The sequence below is a fragment of the Ctenocephalides felis genome, unplaced genomic scaffold, assembly GCF_003426905.1.
Source record: "Ctenocephalides felis isolate EL2017-DRISC unplaced genomic scaffold, ASM342690v1 CF-g0.4_SCAFFOLD_01170, whole genome shotgun sequence".
In the NCBI taxonomy this organism is placed as follows: domain Eukaryota; kingdom Metazoa; phylum Arthropoda; class Insecta; order Siphonaptera; family Pulicidae; genus Ctenocephalides; species Ctenocephalides felis.
In genome coordinates, this window is record NW_020537324.1 from 60,235,273 (window position 1) to 60,254,120 (window position 18,848).

General features: G+C 29.6%; 1 protein-coding gene across 1 annotated transcript in view; it reads left to right on the forward strand.

Moving 5' to 3' along the window:
* The window catches only part of LOC113366605, a 264,059-nt gene that overhangs the window by 159,734 nt on the left and 85,477 nt on the right, over window positions 1-18,848 (forward strand). Inside the window, exon 6 of the mRNA XM_026608237.1 lies at window positions 12,096-12,192. Coding sequence (XP_026464022.1) covers window positions 12,096-12,192 — 97 coding nt within the window. The remainder of the gene's footprint in view (window positions 1-12,095; window positions 12,193-18,848) is intronic.

The following is an 18,848-nucleotide window of genomic DNA, read 5'->3' on the forward strand; positions in this document are numbered from 1 at the left end:
ATACAAAATTGCAACTGCTATTTTTTATTTAAAATCCGCGCTAATCAGTAAATCCTAAATATTATTTTTGATTAGAACTATTTTTAAAAATTTTGACAAATAATTTTAAACTACACCTATCCCTCGTTTAACACGGTACTCGTCTTATAAGGTAAACATACGCCCCGGATTGGCCGGGACAGTCCCAATTTTCCGCCGTGCGTCCCGGCTTTTTCTAAAAGCAAATTTGTCCCAGTTTTAGGTGTTTTTTCTCGGATTGTCACGGATGTTTAAACATGTTTTGATTGACAATATTTTATTTAAATATATTTCAACAAGAAAATTTGAATCGAGAAAATATGCATGTAATTTTTTAGCTCACCTCCCCCCTGCTCTCACACACATTATAATCCGTCCTGGACTTTATGCAAAAAAATATGGCCATGTTAGTTTTACAGGTTTTCGATCTTACATGATTGTTGAGAATATTTTTTACAGAATTTATTAATTCTGCATTTACATGGAATTATTAACACTAATTAATAATTTGTTTATATATACAATGACATTAAAAGTTATTGTAGGTAAAAGCTATTTTAAACACACAGAAAATTTAATTTTGTTCATAAAACGGATAGTTTCCATACCATAATGTATATAGGATAAGGTATGGAAACATTCCGTTTTATCAACAAAACTAAATTTTGTGTGTGTTTAATCTAGTTTGTTTGTAATATCAAAACAAAGATCATCATTGTTTTTTAACTTTGTTTTTAATTAGTGTTTATATATAATTGATAGCGTATTCAAGGCAAACAAAGAACAATCATGTTTCACAAAATCTTTCATTTATAATAAAATTTATTGTTCTGCAATGGCAAAAGATGAAATTAAATAAACTAGAGAGTAGAAAAAAGGTTATATCTATAAAGACCAATTTTAATTTTACTCTATAAAAAATGCAATACTTATATTTTTTTTTGTATTTTATTTTTTAAATAAATGATTTTTTTTATAATTTATTAAATGTTTGATATAGAATATATTAGTATTCATTATTTGTTCATTGTAATAATTATTTATTATATCAAAAACTTACAAAAGAAGCTTTTTCATAGTGATTTTCGTTTACCACGGTTTTTCCATATAAAAGTGAATTTTTCGAGTTACACAAAAAAACTTTACATTTTACAAAAATTTTTCACGTTTCATCTAAATTTTGACTCAAATATAACATTATATTCACTATTTATCTATCTTTAAAATTGATACAAATTACACTCATCAGAAATTAAAAATCGATGATTAGTCCATAAATATCAAATTTCTTGTGATAGGATTTTGTTATTAAATGGTTTATGTTCAAGAGAGTATTATGGTTAAATAAATTTGTAGTATTATAGTTGTAGTAGTATTTATTTAAAAAAAACGATTCAGATTTGTGCGCTAATTATGATTATTTTCACTGATCTCAATAGTCTTGATGTTTTGATAACTATAATATTTACAGTCTTGGAATGCACTAAGAATGAGTATGATTAAAATTAAATGCATTTCTAATATGTCAAATCTACATATATTATGTCCATATTTATATACATATTTAATAAATCATAGTGCTCCAGTTTCAAATCCTTGTTTCAGGCAACCTTACCATATTGAGAAAGAATGATCAAAGTGTTATAAAAATAGTGATATTTCTTTTATAATTGAATATGTAGATCAAAGTATGTTACTATGTAAAAATACATTTTAGTAAGATAAAAATATAACATTACTATGAAAAAGACCGAGTTGTCTTGAATATTTGAGTTTACGAATACTATACAGATGGTGCAAAAATTTACTTAATGACGTATGTTAATAACAAATTTAAGAAGCTTTCAATTGGCGTTCGTTCTTTCTAAATGTTTATATTAATAGCTAATACTATTAGAGATTCATTTTTTATTTATTTGGAAGCATGGGCGCTCTAGGGAGCAAAGAAATTCGAAAATGTCTTTGTTAAGGACCACCCTAATATATATATATATTAGGGTGGCTGAATTATATATATATATATATATATATATATATATATATATTCAGTATTATTTTCTTTGCGTGACCTATTAATTTTTTCAGAAAGGCAATACCAATTTTAATTACTTAAGGTTTTTAGATACTCACTAGTCCTTCCAATTCCTAAGAACTTGCCTCGTACTATCTGTTTCAACCCACCCCGATCAGATCACGTAAAATCAGTGATCCGTTAAATTGCAAATATTGCTAATTCACATCCTGCTATTACTAATTTTCGATGGGTTTCTGTCGAGGCCATAAATACATGTCCGAGGAGGATGCTTAAGCACTACCCTTGTTAGGAGGACGTTTGTTTACATTTAATCAAGCGCTCTTAGTTCATAGCGTATTTAATGATCCCTCTCTGGCTCCTCCGTCACAGCCAAAACTTGTTTCTAAGAAATATAATATTGTGCTATGTAATATGTTGTTCTATGACGAAGTGTATCAATATTGAGATTTGACTTAAGTAAACGTTTAATTACCAAAGCAATTAATTAATGCGTACTCAGATAGATAGGTTTCTATTGATTTATTATTAGTTGTCATAATATATATATATGTATATATATATATATATATATATATATATATCAAGCTCATGTGTCTTGACAGATGTCCTGAAGATGGAACGTACATAGTTCCGAAACGTCCCAAAAAATGGTAGTCTTGTATTTGTAAATATTTTGTAGAGCTTCGAAAAAAGAATCCAAATGTAATAAAAAGCAAAAAAGTTTTTTTAAAAAAAAACATTTCTTTATTTACTGTCGACGTTTCGAAACTAGGTACGTTCCCTCTTCTCTTAATAAGATTTAAAAAAACAATATATTTGAGAAAAGTAGAAAATGCTAGATTTTTTAAATAAAATGAATAAATTTGTAGAAGAAATAACATTACAGATATATGACAATATAATCAAAATGAAAGTAATAAAAATAAATGAGAAGAATATATAACAAAATATTAGTAATGTTAGAAAATTATAAAGTTTTTAAAAACAGGATTAGAAAAAAAGCAGAGTAATTACATGCATTATTGATCATACACTAACACTTTTTTACCAAATTTAAGAAAAATATGTGTATGTGTGTGTGCAAACAGATTTTTTTGCCGTAAATTGGCGTCTTCTCAGAAACAATCGAGCCAATTTCAAAAATTTTAACATTTAAAAACCGTCCCAAAGATATTGGTTGGGAATCGACCTGATTAGTTTTTGGTAAAGATCGACCGGGCCGTTTTCTTGTAATAAAATGTTAAAAAAATCGACCATTTTTATGATTTTTGTACGGTTGATACCATAGTCTAATTATTAGACTCTAATAGATCATACTAAAATATTTCGGCCCTACGACAAGTCGTTTTATTTTAAAAATTAGTCAAAGTTTGCAAAAATTAGAATCGTTTTTTTTTTGGTATTTGTCAAAATTAGACTTTTCATCGACGTCAGAAATTTAAAAGCCATTTGACATATTGTGACGAATTTAGGGGGTTGATACTCCCCTTTCTTAGGGTAAATGCAACGACTGCCTAATATTACATCTAGCGTTGCATCCCCAACGAAAGGGTTACACCAACTCCTAAACCCGACTTATATAACCGCCCTGTAATTACCTGTGGAAAAGCCAACTAGCTACGCGAATGAAACAGAATGTACTTTCAGCTTATTTAATCATTACTAATTATTGTTACAGATCCGAGGGAATGGCTGTGCCTACGCACAGCCATGGTTCTATACTTAAACCCTAGTGTACTGAGTTATTATTATTAAGTACTATACTAGCGGGGTATAGTATTACAGATATAAAAGAGTATACTAAACGGAATACACGGATAACTAATAACGAGGACGGAGGGAATAGCTTTTAAAACAATAATACATCTGACCTTTACTGGAACGGGTTCTCCTCTCCTGGCACAACACACACACCACTATACACAAAGCGGGTCCAAGGGCTGACGCCCTGGACGCGACCGACCATCCACAGAGGATGTTACAATTCTTAATGATCTCTTTCAACCCCCAGACTGGACCTTATATTGGCATCCCTATTGGGCGTGGTGGGGGAGCGTCATTGCCTTGGTGGTTATGCAACCCTTTTGACGACAATACCGATTGTCGTTACACGCCCCCCTGTCACAGTAGAGTCGGCCTCGGCTCTTAAATTCAAAGTTGAAATTATTGCCCTCTCCTGGTTTTTTCCGGGTTGTTCCGGTGTTTTTCGTAGGGTCCTGTTTTGCCCTTTGGTCCTCGTCTTTGGGTTGGCTAGGTTAACTGAGTTTGCTCAAGTGTGAGCCTTGGCTACTGGACGATGATTGTAGTTGTGGTTGTGTGCTGGCCATCGTTCAGGTGTTGTGGTTCCGGTCAGATATTCCTAGAATCCTGGTAAGCTATTCCCCCTTTGATTACAAACTCAAAACACGTAGCAGCTAGTAAACATAAACTTACATATACACAAGTCTGATAAAAAAATACATCAACATCATTAATACAAAAAAAAACGAAAACAAAATCCTTCAGTAACACAAAAATTACAATACAAAAATAAGTCCGTTTGCTTAAGACTATCTTAACCTATTTCGTTCTCAAAGAAACCGTGTTGGGAAAAACTGTACTCAGCAAATTCAGAAAAAAAAGAAAAAACAAGATTAGACTCAGAAAAAAAAGTAGTTATATACCACAGACTAACAAAAGACAAAAACTTAATAAAAAAAATATTCGAAGTACAATCGTTTTTCGTAACACGTTTCCTTGAAACGCAATCTTATCCTATGTGCGTGTGCTGTCACCTATTTTCTTGGTTGTAGTATTAGAATTAATGAAATAACCGTAGCCCGAATTATAAATTAGTTCGCCAGAAACCATGAACCCGATGATATGGACAATCTTTTACTGCGTAACGCGCGGGAAAACTTTGAGAGAAAAAAAAAAAAAAACGACACTAATATGACAATAAATAGGAAGCAAAAATACACGTCAATTTACAAAATTCAAATATTTAAATAACTAGTTCATTTTTACGGACGCGACGTTTACCGTAATTCAGCCTCTACTGGTGTGATTGCCCCCCAAATACAAGACCACAGATGGGGGCTAAGATCTAGTTATCCTTCTTGCTCCCCCCGCAGCGCCCCAACCATAATAACACTAGACCGACCGCTTATGCCCACCCAAAAACAAATGGCACTTACAATCACCTGTGTAAGCGGGACACACCCAGAGTTCCCCAGCTCGGCACAAGGGCCCTCAAAGGTTGTCTCCTTCGCGGGGAAATGGCGACGTGCGACCTATGGCGCCATTCCAGTCTCACTGAAGGTACCTTCGCAAATAATCCTATAATTTCATACAATAATTGTCACATATATTCAACGGCTGCGGGTTTGATTAAGGGCGGTTTCCCCGATTGAAACCGTACGCGTCCATCGATTCGGGCACCTCAATGGTCCTCGCTCGTGGACAACTGGGCCCAGCTTTAAACAATAATATTCTCATATACACATAATAAAAAAAACGTAAATCCGATATGGCTCCCGATATCAGTCTGCAGACTTACATTTATACTCTCTATATGTCGACTAACTTATTCTCCACAACCAAAATCCTTCTCATAACTTCTTATATATCCTATCCTATTCTAAAACTTAATTCTATAACCTATCTAAGGGAGGGGGAGGGGAATCTTAAGCCTAAACTAATAATACTATTATATTTTTATTAAAAAAAGTAAATGATTATTTTTTCCAATCATATACTTCGACGCCGAAAAAAAAATCTTTTACTCTACCGAAATGAATCGTGTCGTATCAATCTAACTACTTATGAAACGAGTCCGGTCGTTTCATGATAAAGCGTTACTGCTTGTCCCGGCCGCTCGGACTAAAGCTACGTCAACCGACGGCCGAGTTGCCTACGGTATATTCATATACAAAAAAATACTATTGAAAATAAATAATTAAAAAAGGTGGTGAAGGCTTCGACACGATCCATCAGTTTATATATTCCTTTATATAAACTAACTCCTACTTATACTTGATTCTGAACATCAAGTTTGCCCTATCTCTACTACCAATACATGTTTCTCTCGATTATTCCTTTCTTAATTTATTTCATTAATTTTATTTGCCATATCGGACCCCTTAAACAGGATTGGGCGGTCAAAAACACAAGCCAATAACTATTGACGAGACAGAATTAAAGTATTTTCAATAAAAATAAAATCGTATTTTGTCCATATAAAAGGGTGTCACGAAAATTTAACAAAACGCCGACGGAATAAACGCGGTAATACCATACAAACGTTCGTTTGGTTTGATTTACGGTAACATTATCAGTGAACAAAAAACATACGACGAAAATAATACATAAACGATTTGGGCAGCTTAACATATTCAACATTTCAACTAACAATTGCCCTCAATACTCTCATTACCTTCAACGCCTTGTAACATAGGCCATAACCTCTATCCGTAAACCAAACCAAACCTTTCGCGACGCGCGGCAAAAAAAACACAACTCAACGATATATACAAATATGAAACAAAACCTTATTCGAATATATTAAAGTGGCGAACAAAACGGATAATGCAATAATGATAAATAGGATAAAAACAGTAAGAGTGACGAAGTTACGCGTATGATAGAAAAACTAAGTGTTATGAAGTAATAAAACATTAAATTTAATAAGAAATGGACAAATATGAAGAAGAGAAAAAAAACTACTAGTTCGAAAATAAAAACAGCGAAAAACAAAATGTCACTGGCCGTTCTAGCTGTATGACGCACACAACTAGAGCGTTTATCCAACCGTCGGGTACAGGTCCGTACTTGGCAAGACCGAGTGAAACCCTTACCAGTGTCCCTGCGCCCGCAGAGATATGACTTCTAAAAGACACTTTGTGCCTGCAATCTGCTCTAATTAACGAAGGTTGGCTAGTCCTTTCGTTACCGTGCCGCATACGATGTATAACTAGACTGGTCGCGATAGCCGTTGTAATCGTTATGCAAAGAAATCATATCCCAATCCTACTATTAGTAATAGGATCGGTCGGATAAAGCCGCGAATTGAGCACCAGTCAATGGTGACCCGGCAGAACTGAGGCCAACATTAGTACGCGTAACAATAAAAAAGAGAGAAAACAGTTAAAAAGAAAAACATTATCAATAATCAAATTATTAAAACTAATAATCATAATCAAAATTATTAAAACTAATTCATTATTGCATCATCTTAAAAAAAAAAACACGAAAATACACGAAAATATTCAACGTCAAAATATTAAGTAAGAAAAAAAAACTATACTAATACTACAAACCAATTACATTATACAAATTTATTACAGAACCCTCCAGCTGGTCAGATACAAATAGCATGTCTATGATGTAACGATTAAGAGAAAAGAAAAGTTACAATAAACTCGAAAATAACATTAACATCTTGGTTCGGCACTTTCTGCCTGCTAATACATTTTTTTTTTAAACTCTTTGCGTTCTCTACGCAATTTTTTTTTTTTCACATACGCGGCCTTTGCGCCCCTTGTTACCGCGCGTTTCCTCGAAAATTCACTTCATTTTCAGATCATAGACATGCTAACTACTATTCCCTCCGCGAACGCCTTAATAAAATATAAATAAAACAATAGTGTTCAGACAAAATACTTTAATCTAAAAAGTATTTGCTAACTCTAATTGATAGATTCTCAGTGGTAACAAAAAAAAAATCCTTCGCAGATTTTGTTTTTCTTTCATTTAAAAGAAACAAAACTGACGTAAATATATTATTTCGATTATAAAAGCGAAATTTACTGACAAATTTACCGACAAATCAGAATTTATAAACATTAACATAGTCCTATCAGAATCCTAGCTAACGTACATACTAATAACCTAATACAAAGTATATAATAAAAAGAAAGAAGTGTATCAGTCTTACACTATATATTTACTAACATATTAAATGTTATATATTATCCTAACTATCCTATCTCTATCGTGTTTTAATCTAAGTAATTCTGTCTCATTCGCAAATCCTTTCAAAAAAAAATTATGTAATTACAGGGCTCATCCAAATTCACGAACAAGATTAACAACACACATACAAAGCAATAAAAAAAAAAAATTAAAAAAAATAAAACGAATTAATACCATTTGCGGTTATCTGTATTCTTATTAACTACAATCATAGAGTAAAACAATTATTGAAATGGAAAAAAAAAATGTTTCCAATTATGCGAAATTTAAGACGAATATGGAATTTTACAAGTACCGGATGGCGCCCGACGGGCTTCGCCGGCGACCGGTGCCCGACGGACTTCGCCGGCGACCGGCGCCCTGTGGCGCGGTGTTCGAGTGTCACCAAAGAAAAAAAAAAAGGACCCATGGCAATATATTTAGGCTCTTTGTGTAAATATGTCATCGACCAAAATATTAGAGAAATTCGTGAAACAAAATATTTAGCTATTAATGTCTGTTTTCGAAGACAGGAAAAAAAAACGATTTGTGTGTGGGATTAGGTCAAGTGTTTTACGAAACTTGAGTTTTACGAAGAAAATGCTCGCTGGACAATGTTTTTAAGATCTTTCGAACTAGACTATCAAAACAAAATACTTGAAACGACTCGAAAACTGTTTGACGATTTATAAATGGCTTTACAGAAATTGAATTACAGGAAAAAAAAAACGATTTGTGTGTGGCATTAGGTCAAGTGTTTTACGAAACTTGAATTTTACGAAGAAAATGCAATATATTTCGCAGGGCAATGTGTTTCAAATCTTTCGAACTGGACTATCAAAACAAAATACTTGAAACAACGCAAACCTTGCGTGACGATTTATATATGACTTTACAGAAATTGAAATTGATATGGATATTTGACCGAGTTTTTTTTTTATATATATCCAGGGGGATCAAAACGGAACGGCGTAACAATTAAAATTAACTACATTTTTTGTAATATTATATTCAAAGAGAAAAAAATAGAATGAACACACACAACAATTAGATGAAATCTGATTTTAAAATAAAATTAATACTTTTAACATTTTTTTTTTAATATTATAAACTTAAATAGGTTCAATAAATATAAGTTTAATAATTTTTGAAGTGAGTTACGTAACTTTAAATTCAATGATTTTATATACTATATAGAACTAATCTTAACAAGTATTAGGTAAGAATTATAAAAGACATATCGAAACAGACCGTCTCCAAAACAATAGATTTGATCAATTAAATTAAATTATACACTCAATAAAATTCCATACTCAGGACATATTAAAGAAAAAAAAAATCACTTATATTTTCAATGTAATAAAATTCTACTAAAATTAAAACTACCACGTCACCGAGAAAAGTACACGATAAAAATGAAAATGCACAGGTAAACACAAATAGTAATACACGTGGAAAATACCATTATAATTACCACATTATTTAATATTCAAATTTTAGATTTACTAAATTTACCGAAAACTTAGTCCCGCATCAAACAACTTTCTTAAATCTTTACATACAACGGAAACGCAACTAGTGGGAGCGACTCGCCTAGCTTTTAATAAAAATTAATTAATAATTACTTAAAATTAATTAATAATTAAAAATATTAAAAATTTGTGAGTTGTGGTTTATGGGGAATCGAATGCGCTAACTCCATTGTGACGAATTTAGGGGGTTGATACTCCCCTTTCTTAGGGTAAATGCAACGACTGCCTAATATTACATCTAGCGTTGCATCCCCAACGAAAGGGTTACACCAACTCCTAAACCCGACTTATATAACCGCCCTGTAATTACCTGTGGAAAAGCCAACTAGCTACGCGAATGAAACAGAATGTACTTTCAGCTTATTTAATCATTACTAATTATTGTTACAGATCCGAGGGAATGGCTGTGCCTACGCACAGCCATGGTTCTATACTTAAACCCTAGTGTACTGAGTTATTATTATTAAGTACTATACTAGCGGGGTATAGTATTACAGATATAAAAGAGTATACTAAACGGAATACACGGATAACTAATAACGAGGACGGAGGGAATAGCTTTTAAAACAATAATACATCTGACCTTTACTGGAACGGGTTCTCCTCTCCTGGCACAACACACACACCACTATACACAAAGCGGGTCCAAGGGCTGACGCCCTGGACGCGACCGACCATCCACAGAGGATGTTACAATTCTTAATGATCTCTTTCAACCCCCAGACTGGACCTTATATTGGCATCCCTATTGGGCGTGGTGGGGGAGCGTCATTGCCTTGGTGGTTATGCAACCCTTTTGACGACAATACCGATTGTCGTTACAATATCTCAATGAGGACTATCGATTATCAGTTTTGTGCAACGATCTGCCGAGCTGTTTTTTTATAATTTAGAAAAGGGTGTTAAACTTTTCGTCCACATTTAAGCTCATACTACCGAATCGATTTAAAAAATCAAAAACTGTTAGAGAGATATTAGTTGGAATGATACTGATTAGTTTTAGGTGAAAATCTACCCAGCTATTTTCTTGTAATTAACTGTTGAAATAAAAATTTAAACCGATTTTTGTGGAACTGTTTTTGGCGAAATATATCATGGTCTTACAGAACTTACTAAAATATTACGGCCTTGCGATAAGTAGTTTAATTTTAAAAATTCACCAAAGTTTGAGAAAATGAGTAGTTTTTTTGACGTTTGTTAAAATTAAAATTAGATGATTTACTTGGTATAACGATAAAGTACATGATCTTAATGAACATACTAAACATTTAAATCTTACGGTAACTGGTTCCATTATAAAAAATATTGATTTTTGAAAATTTACTTTTAGAAAATACTCCGAGTTTACGTGTTTGTTTGTTTTTAATTATATGTAACAAATCCACTCGGAATATTTTTAATCACTCATAATTTTTTTTTTATTGATTAAGTCGATTATTTACGCATATCAGGAAGTTCATGTAACTTGCCTCAAGGCAAAATACCTATAATAACTAGTATAAATTTTAGTTTAGAATTTTGAATGTTTTAATAATTTTCTAGAATTAATTAAATAAAATTTTATTAGAAAGTAAAGTAGAAGAAAAGAATTTATATAACGCTTGATCAAAGTGAAAGAAAGTAGAAAGAAAAGAATTTATATAGTAGAAAGTTGAAGTAGAAAGAAAATAATTTATATAACGCTTGATCAAAAACTAAATCTATTAATTTACACTACTAAATCCAGGTTACTTATACTTCTTTCTTAAACTGCTAATAGATTATATAACCAGTTAATTTCATCGGATTAAAAATTTAAATTCATTAGTCGCTTCATCTGAGTTTTCCTTTGCCGTAAAACATCTCAGCAATAAACTGAATTACGTCTTTTTTCAATCGATTTCAAGAAAACTTCGAAACTGATAGAGCAGACTACTTACAATGCAATTTAAAATAGCACTCACAGCTAAATTAAAAAGTGCTAAAGTACACCCCATACTTACTTTATGTCGTAAAGAAAATCAATCAAGCAATTATTTATACAAAACTCTTGAAAAGTTTTCTCATAAATATTTGAGCAATTCGACATAAGAGAGAAGTTTAACTAACTATAACTATAAGTCAATATTAAAAAGAGCTTGGCAAGTCTTTCGCAGTTTTTGTTCTCGAAATAAAAACTGAAGTATTAAGCGGTAGATTTTAAATAAAGGATTGTTTGTGTTTTATTAGTTTGCTCTTATTCTTATTCAAAAGTTTTATTCAGGACTCATAAAAAAAAAACAAATTAATTATAAAACTGTCATATGTTATGACGATGAAATTGGCTTGTAGGGTTTAGTTTAATATAGTAATCATTTTTCAAGTAAATTTTGTATCAAAAATTATTTTAATAATTTTATTTATTTTAATTTATTAAGAATTTAGAAGAAATCAGATTCATTTATCATTAGTGTTCAAATCATTCACCGCCATTTACAATTTTTAATATTTTTTTTTATATGAAGTAATTTCGACTTCAATATTGGAATATATTATTTTTAAACCATATATTTTAAGATATAAATTTTAATTTATGCTAAAAAATAATTGTATTATTTCAGATTTGGCAGTGATCTTCGAAATACTACGCCTTGGTCAAAAAGTGTGTGGAGTCATACGGATTTAATGAGATTAAGACAAGGCAGGGTTGGGGCGCAGGTGAGTTATTTAATTAATCTTCTTATACTTTTAATTAATTTTAATTCCAATTGGATTAAAATTAATATATATATATATATATATATATATATATATATATATAAGTTAATCTGTGAGTCCGTGATTATTCAAAAACCATTTGTCATGACGATACAACATTTAGAAAAAGAGCCTTTTTTCATAGTGATTTTTTTCCAGCATATTGCTTTATAGTATATATAGAATTTCTCCTATATATGACACAAGTGTAGCTGTGATACCTGCACCACCAATAATAGAAATACCTTTTTTTATATACATTCCCACAAATAGTCCTAAACTACCCTAAAATAGTCCTAACTATTCCAAGTATGACAAAATTATATGTACTGGGTTTTAAATATTGTTTCAATTTATTACAGTGTTCGATTTTCTATCATCGGACATTGAAGAAAAATCATATCAACTCTTCTCTTCGTTCAAACATGCCAAATAATAGATGAGGCACATATTTCAAAATCCAAAATTTCAAAATTATAATACTATACTTATAATATATAATTTTTAAACTTGAAATGTTCTAAAGTGATAACTAAAATAATGTTGGAGAGAAATTTAAAGAATTGATATACATGATCATTTATTTCTTTAGTTAACCGTTTTTTGGTTATCTCTTAATCGATTAAATGATTTGCTCTTCTCAATTCTTATATTTTTTAAACAGACAATAATAACTTTAGATATGTAGTAAATTATCTATATTTTTCATTGATTTGTAATCATTCCTTTATTTTATAAAGGTTAGCAATAATTTTTATTCTTATAACAATTCATGCCAATTGAAATTTAGACTAAATATTTCCTTCTGACCATAAAATATACAAAATGTAAAATCGCTTGCGTTCAAAATAAAAAAAACGCACAATATTTAAAATGATAAGTAGGTTTAAAATTGTGTTGATTATATTTATAGATCCAGATATAAAAAATATTCCAATACTACGTATAAATGTTCTAAAGATTTTTATTTACATATTTAATGACCGTGGTTTTAAATCAAGTTTTTTGAATATGCGTATCTAGATATATATATGATAGAATTTATGCTTATACTTATTTCGTATTGGCTTTTATTTTCCTTATAAAGCGAACTTCGTAAATTTTATTTAGGAAATAAAAAGAGATATATATATATATATATATATATATATATACATGGGAATGTATAAATCAATTTGCAAATAGTCTGTTTCACTTACATTACAGAGGATGTCATGGACACCTACTTCTTTTATTGCAGCCATTAACATTTTATATTCCGTGTTTCTCGTGTCGAGTACTTAAACCGAAATAGGATTTTGCATCCTTGAACAACATCTTGAAATTTCCAGTAAAATAAATGCAATTTCACGAAATTAATTATGCCTAGCTTTTATTTTACGTTGATAAAATTGCATTCTTTTTCAAAGATATCCAAATAGCAAGACGTTTCTCCAAACTTTTGATTACATTACCAAGCAATCAAATTTTATTTAAATAATTCACTATAAAGGCCATCTAACACACACAAAAATAAATTCGTCATCAATTAACAAAATCAACACAATTCTTGCCATATATATCTAAAACGTTTTTTTATATATTTACAATTATTTCATGTTTTTAACAAGGTTGATACAGAGATTCGTTTTGTGAGTCTATCGAGTAATATTTGGTATTTTTGTTTAAGGTTGTAAAAAAATTACAATATTTAACGTTATGAAAAAAATACATTTTTAGTTGTTAATTTCTATAAAATCTTGGCCACAAATTAAATCTTTCAATATGAAGGAAAACATTAAATTTCAAATTTCGATGGATTCCGAACCTTTCCTATTTCATATAATTAATTTACCTGTTCATTATATTTGTCACGATTATTAGGGTAATCTGTGTTTCTATTTAATTATATATAATTAATCATTAAAATCTAAATATAAGTATATAAATTATTATGGCACAACTATGTTTGATGTAATGATTATATATATTGAAAATTATCACAATTAATTATCATAAATAATTCATTACAATATTATTTGAATCTATGTCCATCGTCATAATATGCTATAATCTGAATTATTGAATCGTTGATATTGAAGAAATATTTATAATAAATATTTGTTCAAATTTAAAATCATTATTCAATAATAAGAATTTCTTTATGATTTTAGGAAATTAGGATTTTTAAGTTCATGGTGTGATTGGAATTTAAAACTAGCAAAATTATTTTTTTTTAGTAAAGTACTATATTTTTTAGCCATTCTAATAAGATTTGAGTACCAAAATGATATATTCATCAATTTGACCATAGAGAAATTATTTGAGACCACAATTAATTATTGTTGAATTTTTTTATTACTAATAGTCAAAAAATTTTTTTTTTCGCTGTTTTATATCAAAGACAAAACTCAATTCTTTTTATAATAAAATATACAAGTCATAAATATTGTCTTTGTCTAGTGATATAAATTATCAATCAAAATGAAATGAAATTTTAAAACTGAGGGAGAACATTCAAAAACATTATATCAACACCACAGATTTATAGTAAAAATAATACGCTTTGTTAACACTCTTCTGAAAACACTCTGTTTTCTTAAAAAAAGAAAACAATTATTTCTCATAAAAGAATTATCTAACATATCATTTGCTGATTATTCACCTTGAGGCTTTCTTTCCTTGATATTCATGGCAAATAGCCTAATATCAAGCAGTAGTTATATCGGTTTTCACAATTCAAAGTAGCCTTTCTCGTTATTGCTCCATCATCAATATTAAAAAAAAAAATGAGATATTTGAATTCGAATTGATCAATAATTCTCGACTTAGTAGTCAGGTCTTTGGTTAGGATAGCCTGATATCAGGCAGTAATGATATCGATTTTTATAATTTAGTATCCTTACTCGGCATTGCTGCATCATACGTACTAAAAATATAATAATGAGATATTTAAACTAGAAATGATCAATAATTCTCGGCTTAGTGTTCAGGTTTTTGGTTAGTATAGTAATGATATCAGGCAGTAATGATATCGATTTTCATAATTTAGTAGCCTTACTCATCATTGCTGCATCATCAGTACTAAAAAAATAATAATGAGATATTTAAACTTGAATTGATCAATAATTCTCGGTTTAGTAGTCAAGTCTTTGGTTAGGATAGCCTGATATCAGGCACTAGAAATCGGTTTTCATAATTTAAAGTAGTTATACTCGGCATTGCATCATGAGCACTGAAAAATAGTAATGAGATATATGAATTTTAATTGATCAATGATTAATAATCATGATTTTAATTTTAAAAAATCTCAAAAATTCGATAAAATGTTTTTCCCTGAGTAAAAGTTTAATTTCCTGAACGAATCAAAAATAATATCACTTATTTGATGTATATAAGTGAGATCACATCATTTTATATTCCTATGTTTGGAACTTTTTCTCCTGTATCTTTAAAATTGATCTACCTTCGCAAAGTTGTAATTTTATTTAACTATCTACTACGTCGTAATTACGTTACATACGTCATAAAATGTCTTATTTAATTATTCACTACGTCAATACAAATAAAATATTTTTTGAATCACTGAAATCGGCTTTCTGTCCTCCCAAAAACTAAATTGCCATTTTTTGCACTTTTGGCTCTGTATCTTCAAAACGGCTGAACCTGCCTTTGCCAAAAACTAATTAGCAATAAGAATCGAATGTTTTCTCAATCATTCAAATTGGTAGACCCATCGTGGACGAAAAATTATATCCAACATACACAAAAATACACACATACATACATCCGTAATTTATTTATGCAGTATTATTATATTATTTTATTATTTATTATCATTATTATTATTATTAATTACTATTTTTATGTTATTATCTTTATTTATTCTTATTTAGTTTTTTAGTTTATTCTTTTTCAGTTTATATACTTTAGCATAGCAACTCATAGAATGTAATCACTGTTCTGATTGCTGTATAAAAATAAATGAATAAAAAAACACTACAACCATTTTTCCTGAAGTATGCCAAAAGGTTTATCGTGAAGTAATGCAGAAATGTTTATCTTCGATTTTTGCTCTTCGATAACTCTTTTGCCCTATAGGGAGTTAAAAAAATATTTATCATTTATAATAATATTTTGAACTTACCTAAGTACATGAGTATATAAACAGTAGCTTGTTAAAAAAAATTTTAAAAGGAAAACTTTGAATTTGCACAAAAATATTTATCAAACTTTCTACATAATAATCATCCGCGATCATAAAATTAGACCAAAAGAACACCACTGGGAGACTACTTATAATCATCCTGGCTCTTCATAAGATTTTCTCATAATATAAACATGATCTTTCTAGCTCATTACATTTTATTTCGTACTTTTGTAGGCGGTTTCGTTCATCATTCCGTGTACCACGGGCTTACGAATCCATTTCGTAGCCGCCATTAAAACCATTAGGCATTAGGATTTCATTACGTTTTTTTATTCTTATATATAGATATATACTCTCTCTGGCAACAGCTTTAGAAGAAATTAGGGACACGGGAGAGACATAGCCGTTTCCGACGTTTTGTTTTCGGTTTAATATGGGAATTACAGAAATGACCTTTGTAAATTAAGGGAAAAGAGCCAGATAACGTTCTACGGTATATGTAAACTAAATGTGTAATGTTTTATGTAATTTGTAATGCTGGAAAAGCTTAACATGGTAATATTAACATGAACCTTTTGAACATGAAACTGTTTTTGTATTTAATAATATATATAATATAATAATAACAAAGGTTTGCTTAAAGATTTTTTAGAAAATCCGAGTAGCTAATTTTGTTTTCTCAATATTTCCAGTCACTATGAATAATGATTTAAAATTTTGATAGGAAGTCTCGTTGATTAATTTGAAAAGTGGAAAATTTTCGTGCATGTTTTAGCTGATAATTCTAAGCCGATTTTAAAAATCGTTTGCATTCCAAAAATCTTCGACTAATTTTCAAAATTTTCTGGGTTCCAAAAATATTAATTGGTAATGCTGACATCAGTATTGATTAGTTTTTTGTAAAGATAGACTACCTCTTTATAATTAGTTGCAAAATATTTCTTACGATTTTAAAGAATACTTTATTGATGAGAGTCTATAAATATAAACATCCTGAAATAATATGGACAAACGAAAAAAGGCTAATCTTTAAGTCGATTAAAATTTGAAATAATAGGTCGTGTTAAAACTTCAGGAACCTAATTTCTTGTAGGTACAAGCCAGAACTTAATTTTTTTAAGCAACACAACTTTTTTAAAAAGGGTTTTAGCATAGAATTTTTTCTAGAATTTTTTGCCAGTACATATGTACCTACTAACATAAATATTTTACCGATGTAGTCATAGTATTTTGATAGTTATTATTAATATCTAATGTTTATTATTTATTGTTACAATCTTAATTATTATGTTAAACCAAACATTATATTTAAAGCACAGTTCAAATTTCAAGTGCAATCATGTGTTATAAAATTTCTTACTTTATTTTTGAGAACATTTTTTTGCTATTTTTATTTTTTTTCCAGATCTGATTATAAATAATAAGGTTCATATATTGTTGCTCTAAGTTGTTGTCTACTTATTCTACATTTTCAAATTAAGTTATAAATTGGAGGTAATCGTATAAAACGCATTTCAAAATTGATTTATCTGCATAATCAAAACTAAAATACAAAACTAAAAAATTAATTCAATATGACATGGAAACAACATATCATTTTTCATGCTTTTAACAGTTATCACGAAATAGAATTATTTTAAACCATTTAAATAAAAAAAATAACATTTGGTGACTGCTAAGCACTTTGCACTAATAAACATGATATTCGTTTCACTATTTCATTACCATAATAAAATATAATACAACTGCACTGAATTTATTTAACTCTTACAATAGTAAATGGTACTTTTATCAATATAAATTCCTATATAAGTAGCTTAATAGTGTACTATATTATGCCATTGTGCTACGACTTTTCTCCAAATGAAAATTAATTCATTCGTATATTACACCACGTTAGTTCAGGTATATTTACTTCCGAGAATATTTCTGCATGTAATGAAACTTGAATATGGAACTTTCCATAGTGAAAAAATGAATTGGGTATGGATGAGCAGGAACTTAATTAAATGAAGCTTCAGAAGCATCAATCTGCTGTCAATAATTATTTGTCAACCTTAATTTTTAACGATTGAATCAAGATTCTTATAATCTTATATTTTTATTTTAAATATTGAGTATAAAATTTTAGAACTTTCAGAACAAAAGAAACAGTCGATAGTTATGTTTATTTAAAGTATGGTCATGTGTTACAACGTTAATATTTACTTATTATCGAATGTTAGTATGGTAATATAAGAGTATTTACCGATTGAATTGATATAAACTTATTAACTTGAATAAGCTTTATATATAAATCTATATGCTCTTCAAATTTAATACATAAAATTGTAACCATGAAATGTATTATCAATGTAATATATGGTAATGAATAAATGCGTTACTCTGCCTGTCGAGTTGACATCCTATTTCGTACAAATTGGGTTCGTTTCATTATAATTTCATGGATAATTTTGCAAATATGCGGATGATTACACTGCCAGATAGA